Consider the following 17,886-nt stretch of genomic DNA (forward strand, 5'->3'; position numbering starts at 1 on the left):
TGAGTCAGAGCATGTGACATGCATGTGGTACAAGCTTGTATGGAAGCCTAATGGGACCAAAACCAATGCATTTCGGAAACTGAAGCGGTTTCCTTCATCACGGTCCGAACCTGATCTGACCACCGCTTCTTGGGAGATCTGACTTCTGAGGTCCACCAACATTTTTTTTTTAAATATTTATATTAATAAAACCACTTTATCTTTAAACCTCATCTCATCAAAGACGATCCACACAGCTACATTGGACCATCCTATGCATCTACCTCCCATCTTATAGGTAATTACTATATCTTAGATCTTTCATTAGCAACATCTACCCTGCACAGTGCTTCACTGCTGATTTAACTCCTGAGAAAAATTACTGACCAAATACTGATAGTGGGGCCGCAGCCTTAGGTGAAAACAATAGTAGCTGGAAACAACCAGTGCAATCTATCTAAGCTACTGTAAAGGCCCCGTCACACTAAGCGATGCAGCAGCGATCCCGACAACGATACGACCTGTCAGGGATCGTTGCTGCGTCGCTAATACATCGCTGGTGAGCTGTCAAACAGGCAGGCTCACCAGCGATGAGGGGAGCAGCGATATCTTTCCACGATGTCCTGCTCCCGGTTACCAGCCTGCTGCTGAAGCAGGAGCAGGCTCGTAACCATGATAAACAGCGGGTTACTAAGTGCGCGTGTGCCCCTAGTAACCCGCTGTTTACCATGGATACCACTGTTTAGTAAAGCTGTCTCTCAGCTTCTAGGGGAGAAAATGGAAAAAGGAACGGCGCAGATCTAAGTGCAGTATATTTTAGGATTTGTAAATAAGGGTGAGGTAACTGAAAACTGCTCACCTTTAAATAGTCTTGAGGTTTAACGTTTGATAGTGGTGGACTCTTGTGGCTTGCAGCACGCTTTACCGGAAGAATCAGGTCCTCATGTTGGAAGATCCTGTTTGCTCAGTAGATCGGTTCGATAAATTCCGGTTTGTATATCGCGGCGCTTCCAAATAGGGCCCAGTGGATATTTTCATTCAGGATTTATTGATTAGAATATAAAATAGCAATGTACAACGCGTTTCTACTCATTACAGAGTCTTCATCAGGTACAATTTCGTAGTCATGCTTATGGAAAGTCTCTTCATTATATAAAGCACTGATCAGGTTCATCAGGGTCATGGACCGCCCAGTTAATTAATCATGTTAATTGAGTTGATTTATGCATGTGATTAGTTAATCATGCAATCTAAGGTTGTCTCTACTAGAGTAAAATCAAATAAAAGTACAACAACAACTACAATAAAAAAAAAACCACACAAAATACTTTCTTAAATGATTAAGAAGAAATAAAAACCTGTTTTTGGTTAAAATGTTTAAAAGAATGTTTTTCTCCCCTACATGTAGATCCAGTAACACTATCGCTCACTATTGACAGATTGTATTTAAGAGGAAAATCAGATTCATAATAATATTATGTTGTTCTTACTGACCTTCAGTGTGGTTATTATTTCTCTATTTAATGACTAATAAATATATGTTTATTGTTAATATATTCAAGGTCCTCTAATGTAAAGTGAACTCAGTGTGGTTCTGCCTGTTCAACTTTGTTTTTCTATCAAATATATTCAATTCTGTCATTTAATCCCTCTGGCTGTAGACACCGCATGCGATAAATCCAGAAGGATTCCTTTCTATTCAATGTTTGAATTCTATTCTGGGTGGAAACTGGTATGGATTCTACGGGGGTTATTTGAACTTCAAATTTCCCCCCGTGATTCTGCAGTAGATGGCGTGATAGGCTATGTGTTAAAAGCCCTATTTTGGCATTGTGACGGTGTCCACTAAGGCGGTTTTGCACTTTTCTTATGGTACGACCGACGTATTGTAAACCGCATTTGCAAGTAATAACGTATATAACGTAGTCTGTTTGACAGGTGAGATACTGGCGAATTGGAAATTTTTCACCTGTACTATGACAAATAATCTCTTTGCAACCGTGTGATATACATCTGCAACAGTTGCAAAGTTTCTTTCTGCATTTGAATACTCCCACTGATTTGGTTGTATTGAATCTTTTTCGCTCAGATAAAGTGGGGATGTTTTTAAGTCGGCTTGGAGCTATCAAATTCCTGATGGTTTTTCCTCTTCTAAAGGTAATCCCTGGTCTTTCAGGTAGGGATTCTCTTAGAAGAGGATCTTGTTGCAGAATATACCAATATTTACTGAGTATTTTTCTGACGTTTAAATTTTCCTTATTATAGGCTGTGATGAAGTTAAATCTCCATTTATTGGGTTGTAAAGGATTTTTTGTGAACCTTGTACTGTCATTGGGGAATTTTAAGATGGTATCTGTTTCTAATTTGTGTTCCTTGCTCTTTTCCTTAATTTTTTCTGTCTTATTTGACTTATTTTTCATTGCCAAAAGGCAATCCTTCTGTGTCTTTTTTCTGTTGGTTTCATATGCTGCTGAAATTAGTTTTTTGGGGTACTTTTTTGTTTTAAACCGGTCTATAAGGACTTTTGCTTGTATATTATAGTCCTCTAGTTGTGTGTTATTTTTCCTTATACGTAAAAACTGGCTATAAGGGATGTTTTTTTTCCATTTGTGAAAATGTGCACTATTGAACTCTAAATATCCATTTGAATCTACTACTTTAAAGTATGTTTTTGTTATTAATGAGTTTTTTTTAAAACTGATTTCTAAATCTAAAAAATTGATTTTATTTATACTCATATTAAAAGTGAAATTGATACCCCACTCGTTTTGGTTTAGTTCATAAATAAGTTGTTCCGCCATTTTTTGGTCTCCTTTCCACAGGATAACTAAATCATCAATATATCTACGGTACAGGATAATATTTTCTGTATACATGGCTTTTGTCAGAGCTGATAGGGACTCGAAACGTCCCATGAATATATTAGCGAAACTAGGCGCGACTCGAGTCCCCATTGCTGTACCGAGCTTCTGGACATATAACTGGTCTTGGAATTCAAATATATTTCTCTTTAAGATGAATTCAAGGCCTAAAAGAATGAATTGTATTTGTGCTTGCGGCATATTGGTATATGTTTCTAAGTAATATCGAGTTGCTGATATCCCCAATTGGTGGTCTATGTTTGAGTATAGTGCTGTTACATCTAAGGATATGAACCAATATCCTTCTTCCCAATATATATCCTGTAATTCTTCTATCAGTTGGGTAGAATCACGTAGATACGATGGGAGTTTTTTCACTATGTTTTGTAGATGGAGATCGATATAATGGGAAAGATAGCTGGTAAGTGAATTTATACCAGCTATAATGGGGCGACCTGGTGGATTAATTGGATTCTTATGAATTTTGGGTAAATGATAAAAAAAAGCTAGGGAGTATTCTTTATTTGTGAGAAACTGCTTTTCTCTTTTATCTATAATTCCTTTTTCATAAGCGGTATTTATGATTAGATGATATTCTTTAGAAATGGTTTTTGAAGGATCTATATTAAGTTTACTATAATATTTTTCATCTGATAGTATTCTATGTGCTTCTTTGAGGTACACTTCTCGATCTTGAATTATTATCCCCCCCCCTTTATCTGCTTCTCTAATGACAATTGTATTATTATTTTTTAAGGTTTTTATGGCACATTTTTCTTTTTTTGTGATGTTAGCTCTTGTTTTCAGGTTTTCTTTCACATGGTGTTTTTTATTATTCTTTTTTGAAGATTTTTTAAAAAACTGTTTTTTATTTATTTTGCGGAATTCGTCCCCTACCAATGAGAGGAAGGTCTCAATGTAGCTTCCTCTATGATGGATAGGATTAAAATTAGATCTATTTTTAACTACAAGATGTATATTTTCATCATGTTTATTTTCAGACTTAGAATTATTTTTAGGATTTTTACGTATTTCCGTAGGTTCAAAAGTTTTTTCTTTTATTTTTTCTTTTATCGCAAAATGTCTGGATAGGGTAAGACGTCTTATGAACTGATTTTCAAGCAGAGTTTGTTCAGAGTTTTAATTTATCTAAATACACACTAAACGAAAATGAACAAACTCTGCTTGAAAAAGGACTGAACTTCTGCCCTGACCAACGTGCAAATAACTTTGATCTGTATATTGACCTAAATCAGTTCATAAGACGTCTTACCCTATCCAGACATTTTGCGATAAAAGAAAAAATAAAAGAAAAAACTTTTGAACCTACGGAAATACGTAAAAATCCTAAAAATAATTCTAAGTCTGAAAATAAACATGATGAAAATATACATCTTGTAGTTAAAAATAGATCTAATTTTAATCCTATCCATCATAGAGGAAGCTACATTGAGACCTTCCTCTCATTGGTAGGGGACGAATTCCGCAAAATAAATAAAAAACAGTTTTTTAAAAAATCTTCAAAAAAGAATAATAAAAAACACCATGTGAAAGAAAACCTGAAAACAAGAGCTAACATCACAAAAAAAGAAAAATGTGCCATAAAAACCTTAAAAAATAATAATACAATTGTCATTAGAGAAGCAGATAAAGGGGGGGGGATAATAATTCAAGATCGAGAAGTGTACCTCAAAGAAGCACATAGAATACTATCAGATGAAAAATATTATAGTAAACTTAATATAGATCCTTCAAAAACCATTTCTAAAGAATATCATCTAATCATAAATACCGCTTATGAAAAAGGAATTATAGATAAAAGAGAAAAGCAGTTTCTCACAAATAAAGAATACTCCCTAGCTTTTTTTTATCATTTACCCAAAATTCATAAGGATCCAATTAATCCACCAGGTCGCCCCATTATAGCTGGTATAAATTCACTTACCAGCTATCTTTCCCATTATATCGATCTCCATCTACAAAACATAGTGAAAAAACTCCCATCGTATCTACGTGATTCTACCCAACTGATAGAAGAATTACAGGATATATATTGGGAAGAAGGATATTGGTTCATATCCTTAGATGTAACAGCACTATACTCAAACATAGACCACCAATTGGGGATATCAGCAACTCGATATTACTTAGAAACATATACCAATATGCCGCAAGCACAAATACAATTCATTCTTTTAGGCCTTGAATTCATCTTAAAGAGAAATATATTTGAATTCCAAGACCAGTTATATGTCCAGAAGCTCGGTACAGCAATGGGGACTCGAGTCGCGCCTAGTTTCGCTAATATATTCATGGGACGTTTCGAGTCCCTATCAGCTCTGACAAAAGCCATGTATACAGAAAATATTATCCTGTACCGTAGATATATTGATGATTTAGTTATCCTGTGGAAAGGAGACCAAAAAATGGCGGAACAACTTATTTATGAACTAAACCAAAACGAGTGGGGTATCAATTTCACTTTTAATATGAGTATAAATAAAATCAATTTTTTAGATTTAGAAATCAGTTTTAAAAAAAACTCATTAATAACAAAAACATACTTTAAAGTAGTAGATTCAAATGGATATTTAGAGTTCAATAGTGCACATTTTCACAAATGGAAAAAAAACATCCCTTATAGCCAGTTTTTACGTATAAGGAAAAATAACACACAACTAGAGGACTATAATATACAAGCAAAAGTCCTTATAGACCGGTTTAAAACAAAAAAGTACCCCAAAAAACTAATTTCAGCAGCATATGAAACCAACAGAAAAAAGACACAGAAGGATTGCCTTTTGGCAATGAAAAATAAGTCAAATAAGACAGAAAAAATTAAGGAAAAGAGCAAGGAACACAAATTAGAAACAGATACCATCTTAAAATTCCCCAATGACAGTACAAGGTTCACAAAAAATCCTTTACAACCCAATAAATGGAGATTTAACTTCATCACAGCCTATAATAAGGAAAATTTAAACGTCAGAAAAATACTCAGTAAATATTGGTATATTCTGCAACAAGATCCTCTTCTAAGAGAATCCCTACCTGAAAGACCAGGGATTACCTTTAGAAGAGGAAAAACCATCAGGAATTTGATAGCTCCAAGCCGACTTAAAAACATCCCCACTTTATCTGAGCGAAAAAGATTCAATACAACCAAATCAGTGGGAGTATTCAAATGCAGAAAGAAACTTTGCAACTGTTGCAGATGTATATCACACGGTTGCAAAGAGATTATTTGTCATAGTACAGGTGAAAAATTTCCAATTCGCCAGTATCTCACCTGTCAAACAGACTACGTTATATACGTTATTACTTGCAAATGCGGTTTACAATACGTCGGTCGTACCATAAGAAAAGTGCAAAACCGCCTTAGTGGACACCGTCACAATGCCAAAATAGGGCTTTTAACACATAGCCTATCACGCCATCTACTGCAGAATCACGGGGGGAAATTTGAAGTTCAAATAACCCCCGTAGAATCCATACCAGTTTCCACCCAGAATAGAATTCAAACATTGAATAGAAAGGAATCCTTCTGGATTTATCGCATGCGGTGTCTACAGCCAGAGGGATTAAATGACAGAATTGAATATATTTGATAGAAAAACAAAGTTGAACAGGCAGAACCACACTGAGTTCACTTTACATTAGAGGACCTTGAATATATTAACAATAAACATATATTTATTAGTCATTAAATAGAGAAATAATAACCACACTGAAGGTCAGTAAGAACAACATAATATTATTATGAATCTGATTTTCCTCTTAAATACAATCTGTCAATAGTGAGCGATAGTGTTACTGGATCTACATGTAGGGGAGAAAAACATTCTTTTAAACATTTTAACCAAAAACAGGTTTTTATTTCTTCTTAATCATTTAAGAAAGTATTTTGTGTGGTTTTTTTTTTATTGTAGTTGTTGTTGTACTTTTATTTGATTTTACTCTAGTAGAGACAACCTTAGATTGCATGATTAACTAATCACATGCATAAATCAACTCAATTAACATGATTAATTAACTGGGCGGTCCATGACCCTGATGAACCTGATCAGTGCTTTATATAATGAAGAGACTTTCCATAAGCATGACTACGAAATTGTACCTGATGAAGACTCTGTAATGAGTAGAAACGCGTTGTACATTGCTATTTTATATTCTAATCAATAAATCCTGAATGAAAATATCCACTGGGCCCTATTTGGAAGCGCCGCGATATACAAACCGGAATTTATCGAACCGATCTATGGATACCACTGTGCTACGGTGCGCGGGAGGTTACCGTTCACCTAAGCAGAGTCGTATCCATGATAAACATCGGGTTACTAGGGGCAGACGCGCACTTAGTAACCCGATGTTTATCATGGATACGACTCTGCTAAAGTGAACGGTAACCTCCCGCGCACCGTAGCAGAGTGGTATCCATGGTAAACAGCGGGTTACTAAGTGCGCGCGTGCCCCTAGTAACCCGATGTTTATCATGGTTACCAGCCAGATCGTTGGTCCCACTCGTCACACACAGCGATGTGTGCTGGCCAGCGGGAGGCCAACGACCAAAAAATGGTCCAGGACACTTTGCAGCGATCAGCGACCTCACAGCAGGGGCCTGATCGTTGCAAAGTGTCACACATAGCGACATCGCTGGTGAGGTCGCTGTTGCGTTCCCAAAACCGTGACACAGCAGCGATCTCGCTAGCGATCTCGCTATGTGAGACGGGGGCTTTAGGCAAATTGGAGCCATTGTCCATAGAAACCAGGTTACAACTTTCATTTCTCACCTGCATTAGTTTAGCAAAATCTGCCCCAACATGTCAATGATGCAACAAAAAAAAAAAAAATAATAATCTTAGATTTTATACCCTCACACATGACAGAGCCTGAGCAGAGGCATACGGTCTTTACTTACCCATACTAAGGACCATAGACAATCATAGACAGTCAAATATTATGGAGCATTTCTCCCATGGAAAAAGGCTGTGTGATGCCATATTTACATATGAAGTAAAACTATGAGTTCTCTGGATTGCAGCAAAACATAGATGGGGTGGATTTTACTGACAGATTCCCGTTCAATGTAAAAATTGATATTCTGAAATTCCCATATTATTTATCAAATAATAGAACTCGCTTTTTAAACCTAGCCATTTGCCTGAAAGAGAGAAAAAGATGTATATACTGTATATCTCATTTTCCATTGTTTTTCAGGGGCTTTTTCATCGATTGAGGATATCCCAGAAAATGTGGTTCACGACCATGAAAAAAATGGTCTCCCTAGGCTGTCTTCATACAGTAGGGCAGATGTGCAGGAGAGGTATGGTTACTGCACGGGTTTACAGCCGTGTCTACAATGAAAATTTGTTCTAAAAATTTTTTTTTTTTTTTACCTTTTCATTTTAATGAATTGCATGTTTGTAGTCATTGTCAGTTGTATATACTCATAAGGTATCTGCCAACAGAGCCACAGTCTCGATGCTGCAGCATGCTTCCACCATATACTACACGATACACTTTTTTTTTTTTGCAGTAACCCTATGTATAGGCGAAAGCAGTCACCTGCACTTTTCAATACAGTTAAATGAATGTTATGCAGACATATACCTGCCAGGCAGAGGCAAAAAGGAAACCTCTTTGGCTTCCGTCTGGTGAATGGGAGCCTATAGCTGCATTAAACTGTAGGCCAGGAAAAGCTGCAGCTAAACTTTAGGCTAAGTGCATGAACGCTGTAGGCACTTAAAGGGAATCTGTCCGCAGGTTTTTGCTATGTAATCTGAGAACAGCATGAGGTAGGGGTTAAAACACATAATTCAACGATGTGTCGCATATCAGGCTGTGTACTTACACTGATGGTTTTATCACTAGAACATTATCATTGATGCTACTAGATGGCTAGCGCTTGCAAATTTGACTTGCTCCCTCCCATGATAAGCAGCTTACTGTCAATAGACTATGTACACTGAGAGCCTGGTCTGGGTGCGATTAGCTTTCTGAGCTCTGCTGCATCCTAGATCTGAAAGCTCTGATTGTGTCAGAACTGCTCCACCCAGTAAACTAAGTGATACATTGCTGGAATCAGGGTCTATTTCTCTACATCATGCTGCTCTCAGATGAGGTAGCAAAAACCTGCTGACAGATTCCCTTTAAAGTAATTTATCTTGCCTTACTGTAAATTGACCAGCAACCCAACAGCTTAGATTTATCAGAAAATTATCAGAAGGCATTTACTGTTTTTATATTTAAGGCGAAAAAAGTACTTGGCTAGAAAAGCATGGTCTGGCTTCCCTCAACTCCTCCTAAATGTTGGAACTGCTTTTGGTGAACCTACCGGCAGTGGCGTACCGCCAATGGTGGCAGGCAACACCACTGCTATGGGGCCCATGAGCTGGGGATGGGGGCCCGCACCAGGCCCTTCCCGCACCTGACCCTCATCGCATCGTGCCCCGCCTCTGCCCGTTAGCGCCCGGCCGCCTGCACAGAATGATGGGGGTGGAAGTGTCTGCTGACGCTCCCTCCTCCATCATCATTGCTCGCACTAACGGCGTCTAACGTCTCAGGGCAGTGGGCGCAATGACGTCATTACAGGGCGTCCGGTGCATCACACCACAGGCTCAGCAGACTTGAGCATCGGGTGGAACCAGGAGAAGTGAGTACTGTATTTATTTTTTTTAAATCGGTGACCGGTGCCCATAATACTGTATGCAGGGTGCATTATACTGTATGGAGGACCATGGGGGGAGCATTATACTGTATGAAGGACCATGGGGGGAGGATTATACTGTATGAAGGACCATGGGGAGTGCATTATACTGTATGGAGGACCATGGCGGTGCATTATGCTGTATGGAGGACCATGGCGGTGCATTATGCTGTATGGAGGGCCATGGGGGTGCATTATGCTGTATGGAGGGCCATGAGGGTGCATTATGCTGTATGGAGGGCCATGGGGGTGCATTATGCTGTATGGAGGGCCATGAGGGTGCATTATGCTGTATGGAGGGCAATGGCGGGTGCATTATATTGTATGGAGGTCCATGGCGGGTGCATTATATTGTATGGAGGACCATGGCGGGTGCATTATATTGTATGGAGGACCATGGCGGGTGCATTATATTGTATGGAGGACCATGGGGGGTGCATTATATTGTATGGAGGACCATGGGGAGTGCATTATACTATATGGAGGATTATGGGGGATGCGTTATACTATATGGAGGGCTATGTGGGCCATTATAATATGTGGGGGACCATTATACTGTATGCAAGCAATTATACAGTGTGAAGGTTTGTGTGGGTCCATTTTACTGTTTGGAGGGCTAGTGCGGGCCTTTATAATGTATGTAGGCCCATTATACTGCATGGGGAGCTGTGTGGGGGTCACCATACTTTGCTTTGGGAGTTGAGGTAGGGTAAAGTAGGGGCATTATACAGTGCATGTGGAGGAATTCACCATGGGGGTGTCATACTGTGTTTGGAGGGCACTTTTGTTTGCATCATACTTTATGGGGTCAATGAAAGAGGAATCTAGGACCTCAGCAGGAGGAAAATTACTATGTAAAGGCTGGAAAGTTGTGAGATCTGCTCTTCTGTGATCCCAACAATTATTTTTTTTTTTTTTTGGATGGGGGGGCAATTAGAACTTCTGCTATTTGGCCCCATGATTTCTATGTGCGCACCTGTAATCAGGCATAATAGGTTCAGGATCTGTCCCGATTCTCATGCTTTATAATATACAATCCATATGATTATTCCGTCTCTTCGCTTGACCTTAATGTCTGACTCCCTGTCGTGCCTCTATGCAGTTTGATAGTTCATCACTTTGGGTCGATTTTTCAGGCTGAAAATGTTTTGTGCCCTTTTGTTAGTCATTGCATCAGATTGCTATTGAGTGATTTTAGTAATAAGTATAGTATTGTGGTAGTAAAGTAAATGTCCAGCAGGGAGAAAATTTGTCACCTTCTGCATACCTTTCAAATGGAAGACGAGGTATAGCAACATGGCAAATCTTTCACAGATTGGCAATGGCTGTAAAAATATTGGTATCAAAATAACATGTATTTGCCTATCTAGTTTATCTAGAATTTATATATAAACAGCGCACATATCATCCACATCATATCATCTACATAGTGTCATACAGTACTTGGCTAACTAATGTTCATACTTTTCCAAGTGCATGGTATATAGAGTGATTTTCAACTAACAGAAAAATCCCCTGAAAGAATATTTATTGGATCATTAGTAAAAAAAAAACAAAAAAAAACAAGCTAATTTATCAAAAATTTAAAAATTGCACTGCAAATAGCGGCAATAAAGCTATAAATACACAGTTTTGGACAATACAGGTTTAAACAATTATGGATTCAAATGATACACTCTGATTGTCCCTAAACTGTGGCACTACCTGACCGTGGAGGTTGGCACCCTAGAGATGAGTGGAAATGGCGCTCCCACTCAGTCACGGTGAGGAAAGGTAGGTGTCAGAAATGTCAGATATTCTCCTGCTTTCTGTAATGAGAATGATGCTGCCCTCTGCTGGTGACAGCCAGTAATACTAGCAATGCCTCAGAATAAAATACAAGGATGTCCTGACTATCGGAGCCTCTCTCCTCTATGGTGTCCTCTTCAAGAATTGTTATTTACTTGACTATCTCCAGTTCAATCACAAAATGTAGCGTGCTGATGGTTGTGTGATTGAGGGCTCTGTAACATTATACTAGGTGATGATTTCAGCAGCGGTTACTGGTCATCCACCCAAACTTATTCTGGCATTTGATAGAAATAGGATTTTGTGTACAACATGTATAATACACCTTGCTGCACTTGTATGTAATACTTTCTCAGAATTTTTCATTTCCATTGTTTTCAGGCTGAATTCATATTTCAAGTTTCTTATTGTCAGAGATCCCTTTGAGAGACTCATTTCTGCATATAAAGATAAGTTTGTGCACAATCCCCGTTTTGAGCCATGGTACAAGCACAACATTGCTCCAGTCATTATCCGCAAGTACCGGAAGTATCTCGCAGAATCCCGGGGTGGACTGCAATTTCAAGACTTTGTACGATACCTGGGTGACCCAAACCACAAGTTTCTAGATCTCCAGTTTGGGGACCATATAATCCACTGGGTAACTTATGTGGAACTTTGTGCCCCTTGTGAAATAAATTACAGTGTCATCGGGCACCATGAGACTCTGGAGGAGGATGCACCTTACATCTTAAGGGAAGCAGGAATCGATAGACTAGTGTCTTACCCTGCAATACCGCCAGGAATCACAAAATACAACCAATCAAAAGTGGAATATTATTTTTCCAAAGTATCCAAGAGAGACATCAAACGTCTTTATGACAGATTTGAAGGAGACTTCAAGCTTTTTGGATATAAAGAACCAACCTTTCTGTTTCATTAATATGGCGCTGCATTCGTTGGATTCATGATCCGCTCTGCGACTGTAACAAAAGACACTACTGAAGTTTTATTTGATCTCGTAAGGACGGCATACAGTGGGTGGGTTGTCCCTGACAGTACCACATTTGCACTTAACCCACGCTGTATCTAATGCACTACTGTATTATGTTTTGCCTGGCGGGGATTGGCCTACGTACCCTCTCTGGTAATAACGGTGGTTGGGATTGGAAATCCAATGTGAATAAGAAGCATTTTTGTTTACAGCTTAAACATTTTAGCAATATACACTGTAGAACATGCAGCAATGCATTCAAGTGTTGCAATATTTTGCCTTTTTCTACATTTTTGTTTTTTATTTTATTCCAGTGCAATTTGTCTTTCTGAAAGAGCCACTAACATAAGGATAGAATGGAGTTGGATGCACCTTCGTGTTACTTTACTAATGTTTCTAGATTTCTTTGTAAAATGACTGAACTACATGGAGCCTAGTAGTGATGCCATAACCGTGGGCACGAGCAGAGAGATTTCAACCTGTAAGTTTTCTAGGAAGCATCTTTTCTTGCAGCGGTGCTTTAGATAAAAGTATTGTTTATTTCTAGGACTAATTCTGGGAGTATAGGATGGATGAACAATGTTGTTTTGTCAAATTGGAGAAAATAATTCAATATTAAAGCATACTTCTGTCATTGCGAAAGATCGGACTACACTATGGTTTGCAAAACTCACTGACACTTTGGTTTATAACTGCATGATTTCAGTATCTCCGAAATGCATAGCCAATTCATTAATTTAAATGGGTTTTTGACTGGTACTTTAACAATACCAGATTAGTGGGGGTGCAATATCCAGTAAGTCCGTCAATCAGCGGTTATGAGTTTCAGCTTAAGCTCCTATTCGAAAAAGGAGATCTGCATTCAGATAATGGCCGCTGATCTGCAGTACCAGGTAGCAGCTGATTGTTAGGGGTGTCTCGGGTCTAGAACCCCCACCAATCTTATATCCTAAGGATTTGTCATCAATAAAATAGTAGTGGAGAAATTTAAAACACAACTATAATGCATATTACAGTTCCAGTAAAGAGGAAGGAGGAATTACCACTTTACACACGCTTTTTTTGCAGGATTTTTAACACTTTTCTGTAGACAGACATTGTACACTGTGTGCAGAATTATTAGGCAAGTTGTATTTTAAAGGATTATTTTTATTATTTTTCAACAACTATGTTCTCAATCAACCCAAAAGACTCATAAATATCCAAGCCTAATATTTTTGGAAGTTGGATTGTTTTTTTTTTTTTTAGATTTGGCTATCTTAGGAGGATATCTGTTTGTGCAGGTAACTATTACTGTGCAGAATTATTAGGCAACTTAATAAAAACCAAATATAATCCCATCTCACTTGTTTATTTTCACCAGGTAAACCAATATCAGTGCACAAAATTTAGAAATAAACATTTCTGACATGCAAAAACAAAAAACAAAAAAATTAGTGATCAATATAGCCACCTTTCTTTATGACACTCAACAGCCTTCCATCCATAGATTCTGTCAGTTGCTTGATCTGTTTTCGATCAACATTGCGTGTAGCAGCCACCACAGCCTCCCAGACACTGTTCCGAGAGGTGTACTGTTTTCCCTCCCTGTAGATCTTCCATTTTATGATGGACCACAGGTTCTCTATGGGGTTCAGATCAGGTGAACAAGGGGGCCATGTCATTATTTTTTCTTATTTTAGACCTTTACTGGCCAGCCACGCTGTGGAGTAGTTGGATGCATGTGATGGAGCATTGTCCTGCATGAAAATCATGTTTTTCTTGAACGATACCAACTTCTTCCTGTACCACTGCTTGAAGAAGTTGTCTTCCAGAAACTGGCAGTAGGTCTGGGAGTTGACCTTCACTCCATCCTCAGCCCGAAAAGGTCCCACAAGTTCATCTTTGATGATACCAGCCCATGCCAGTACCCCACCTCCACCTTGCTGGCGTCTGAGTCGGAGCTCTCTGCCCTTTACTGATCCAGCCTCTGGCCCATCAAGAGTCACTCTCATTTCATCAGTCCATAAAACCTTTGAAAAATCAGTCTTCAGATATTTCTTGGCCCATTCTTGACGTTTTATCTTATGTTTCTTGTTCAAAGGTGGTCGTTTTTCAGCCTTCCTTACCTTGACCATGTCCCTGAGTATCACACACCTTGTGCTTTTTGATACTCCAGTAACGTTGCAGCTCTGAAATATGGCAAAACTGGTGGCGAATGGCATCTTCGCAGCTTCACACTTGATTTTCCTCAATTCATGAGCAGTTATTTTGTGCCTTTTTTGGCCAACACGCTTCTTGCGACCCTTTCGGCTATTTGCCATGAAACGCTTGATTGTTCGGTGATCACGCTTCAAAAGTTTGGAAATTTCAAGACTGCTGCATCCCTCTGGAAGACATCTCACAATTTTGGACTTTTCAGAGCCCGTCAAATCTCTCTTCTGACCCATTTTTCCAAAGGAAAGGAAGTTGCCTAATAATTAAGCACACCTTATATAGGGTGTTACTGTCATTAGACAACACCTCTCCTCATTACAGAGATGCACATCACCAGATTTACTTAATTGGTAGTTGGCTCTCAAGCCTATGCAGCTTGGAGTAGGACAACATGTATAAAAAGAATCATGTGATCAAAATACTCATTTGCCTAATAATTCTGCACACAGTGTATTCACATCATGCGAAGGAGTCTTCATGTGTGCAGGGGACTCAGGAGCCGAGCTCGCTCCACATGTGACAAATACAGGCTATATTATATATGTAGCATCTGTTTCTAGCAGCAGTGGATGGTGCTGAGTTCCGGCTCTGGCTGTTAACCATTTAAATGCTGGTGTCAATCCCTTGCGTACCTGCTCCCATCAGCCCCCTTGATGCGATCGCGGAGGACTGATGGATTACTATCACAGCTGGGAGTCAGCTGAATGCCCTCTTCGCTGCCATCTCAATCCTTCTGTGAAGCTTAACCATAGCCTGTGCTCCATAGGAGACTCAGATTTTCACTATGTGCTGCAATACTGTGGTATTGTATATAAAATGTGATTATACGATTGCAGCTTGAAGTCCTCTTAGAAGACTAAAAAATAATGTAAAAAATAGTTTTTAAAAATAAAAAAAAAATACATAAAAGTTCAATTTGCCCACGTTTTCTCCAGTTTAAAAATAAAATAAAAAAAGAAACATATTTGGTATTGCCGATCTTTAAAGTTTGGTCTATTGATATACGAAATTAATTAACCCGATAGGTAAGCGCCGTATAGAGAGAAAATCAAAATGCCAGAATTGCATTTTGTGGGTCACCTCCATAAAAATATGTAATAAGCGATCTATGCACCCTATGTAAACCAAAATTTGTATCAATAAAATGATCAGTTCACCGCACAAAATCCCTCAATCTGCCCCATCAACTGAAAAATTAAACTGTTAGGGGTCTTGGAAAATGGTGATACGAAGCAAAAAAAATGTTTACAATATTTTGAATAATTTTTTATATGTTAAATAGAAAAAAAACTAACCATGTTTGGCATTGCCGTAATTGGACTGACCTGGAGAATCATGTTTACAGGTCATTTTTTTTTCTTCTACACAATGAACGCTGTAAAAACAGAAAACATGGGTGGAATTGGATTTTTTCCACCATTTCATCAGACTTGGAATTTGTTCTTGTGTTTCAGTACTCTCTATGGTAAAACAAATGCTGCCATTCAAAACTACAACTCTTCACACAAAAAAACAAACCGTCTATGTTGAAAAAAAAACTGAAAAAAAGTTCTTAAAGTTCTTAAAAGAAGGCAAGTGAAAAATGAAAGCGTAAAAGCAAAAAAATTTCCCTGGTCTCTTAGAGGGTTAAATCTATGTAAAGAAAAAAATAAATCATCAAGTATTATCATGCTGGGGTTTTTTTTTTTCCATGTTTTTGGTGGCTGCTTTTTTGCCGCAGCTAAAACATGCATTTTTCTACCGTCTATGGGCAAAATGCAATAGCTACAGTATACTGTGGAGAAAAAAAACTAAAAAAAACCCTCCTTGTCTATTGGGTGTTTTTTTATATTTTCAATCTAAACTTTACAGTGACACCTTCTACAAAATGTTACCAAAAAAGTCGAAATTCACTTTTTGTTAAAGAAGCCTAACTATACCTTCCTGTGGAGATGTGGCCCAAAACTGCCGTGTGGTCTATGAGTTGGTGGAGTCTGGTGCAAAACAGTCCAACCTGGCGTCTTAATCCTGGTCTTGACTTCCGGTTTCCTGTGGCCAGAACTCTGCAGATTCAGCTGGTCAATAAGAAGAGAGAAGCTGAGCTTATTGGACAGCCAAATTCCCTGATGTGTCTGGGCAACCTACCGATCCAACATGACTCCCAATAGTCCTGCTGGTCCCACACAATGCTGTGTAGAGCTGCAAAAGACAGACGACTTATGCTCAGTCTAGCCTGCCTTTTAATTTAATTTTCCCCAAGAAAAGTATTGCAAAGCCCAGATATAATATTTCACATGAGTGCTCTTCCTCAAAAAAATCCTTTGCTTTTATTTTTACGTTTATCTGCTTGTTTATTTTTAAGAGCAATCGCGCATTATGTTCTGATTATTTTAATTACAATAATTGTTTTAGGTTTGTTTTTTTTATTGTTTTTTTTCTTTAGGTGGATGCAAAGTCAGACTTGTGCTACAGGGCTCCATGATTTCTATGTACACCCTCCAAAACAGAGAAAACTTAAGCTAACAACTGCCAATATATCCCAGTTCATGAAATGCTGTCATATTACATAATTCATGTAAATATGCCACTTGTGTTTCCATTCCACCTTCTGTAAATGGTTGGAAACCTTTTTCTTTATATCTAGAGGTTGGACATGTGTCCGGATCATCTCCAGTGGACACAGATACACTTTCCTCCTAGTAGTGAGCGTTGGAGCTGTGTGTGTAAGCAAGGTTTCTATTCATTGGTAAGGAGCACAGATCTTAAAAACAGCTAAGCATTAAAACAGAAAGAATATTAGAAAGTTACGGTATATGCTTGAGATTAATTTACCTACCAACCAATAAACCTCTCCAACACAATGTTGATTTTTTATTTATTTATTTTTTTTAAACGCTACACAAGGACATATGTTATAAACTGGATTTATCATTAAACTAGTTTATTGTTTTGAATATGAAGTAAGGAAAATGTTAAATAAAACTCTATCCTGCTATGTATGACTAGGTCTAGTGTATTCATCCTAGATAGATCAGACTGGAGGATATGTGAAAGAGAACCTCCCTTCACGTACGCAGTGCTAACCTCTTACTCAACTAGTGTAGGGCTGATGGCCAAGGCAGTGGAAGTGCTTAGTCACGCCCCAATGCACTTCCATTCTCGTTAGCATATCACTTTAAAATGCTGTTATTCAACAGGTGAACAACGCTGTGGAGATATTAAATTATTTTCAACAACTACATGCATGTATTCAGTTTGGGGTTGAGATACTGACAGGTTCTCTAAAATTACCAATTATGTGTTAAAAGGTGTTTAGAATTTTTTTTTCCTTCTGTGCTAGGTATGTATTTCCATTTTTGTTACCAATTCCACATTTTTATTAACATTTTTTGTTAGGCAGTGCC

At 38.2% G+C, this 17,886-nt stretch overlaps 1 protein-coding gene and 1 long non-coding RNA gene across 2 annotated transcripts in view; one reads left to right on the top strand and one right to left on the bottom strand.

Moving 5' to 3' along the window:
• CHST10 (carbohydrate sulfotransferase 10) overlaps positions 1-17,419 on the top strand; it is a 51,883-nt gene extending 34,464 nt beyond the window's left edge. The window contains exons 5-6 of the mRNA XM_073664796.1: positions 8,058-8,163; positions 11,716-17,419. Coding sequence (XP_073520897.1) covers positions 8,058-8,163; positions 11,716-12,256 — 647 coding nt within the window. The 3' untranslated portion in view covers positions 12,257-17,419. The remainder of the gene's footprint in view (positions 1-8,057; positions 8,164-11,715) is intronic.
• The window catches only part of LOC141252402 (uncharacterized), a 220,868-nt gene that overhangs the window by 122,378 nt on the left and 80,604 nt on the right, over positions 1-17,886 (bottom strand). The window lies entirely within an intron of this gene.

Source organism: Phyllobates terribilis, unplaced genomic scaffold (assembly GCF_046119375.1).
Source record: "Phyllobates terribilis strain yellow unplaced genomic scaffold, ASM4611937v1 Scaffold_2__4_contigs__length_985480577, whole genome shotgun sequence".
NCBI lineage: Eukaryota > Metazoa > Chordata > Amphibia > Anura > Dendrobatidae > Phyllobates > Phyllobates terribilis.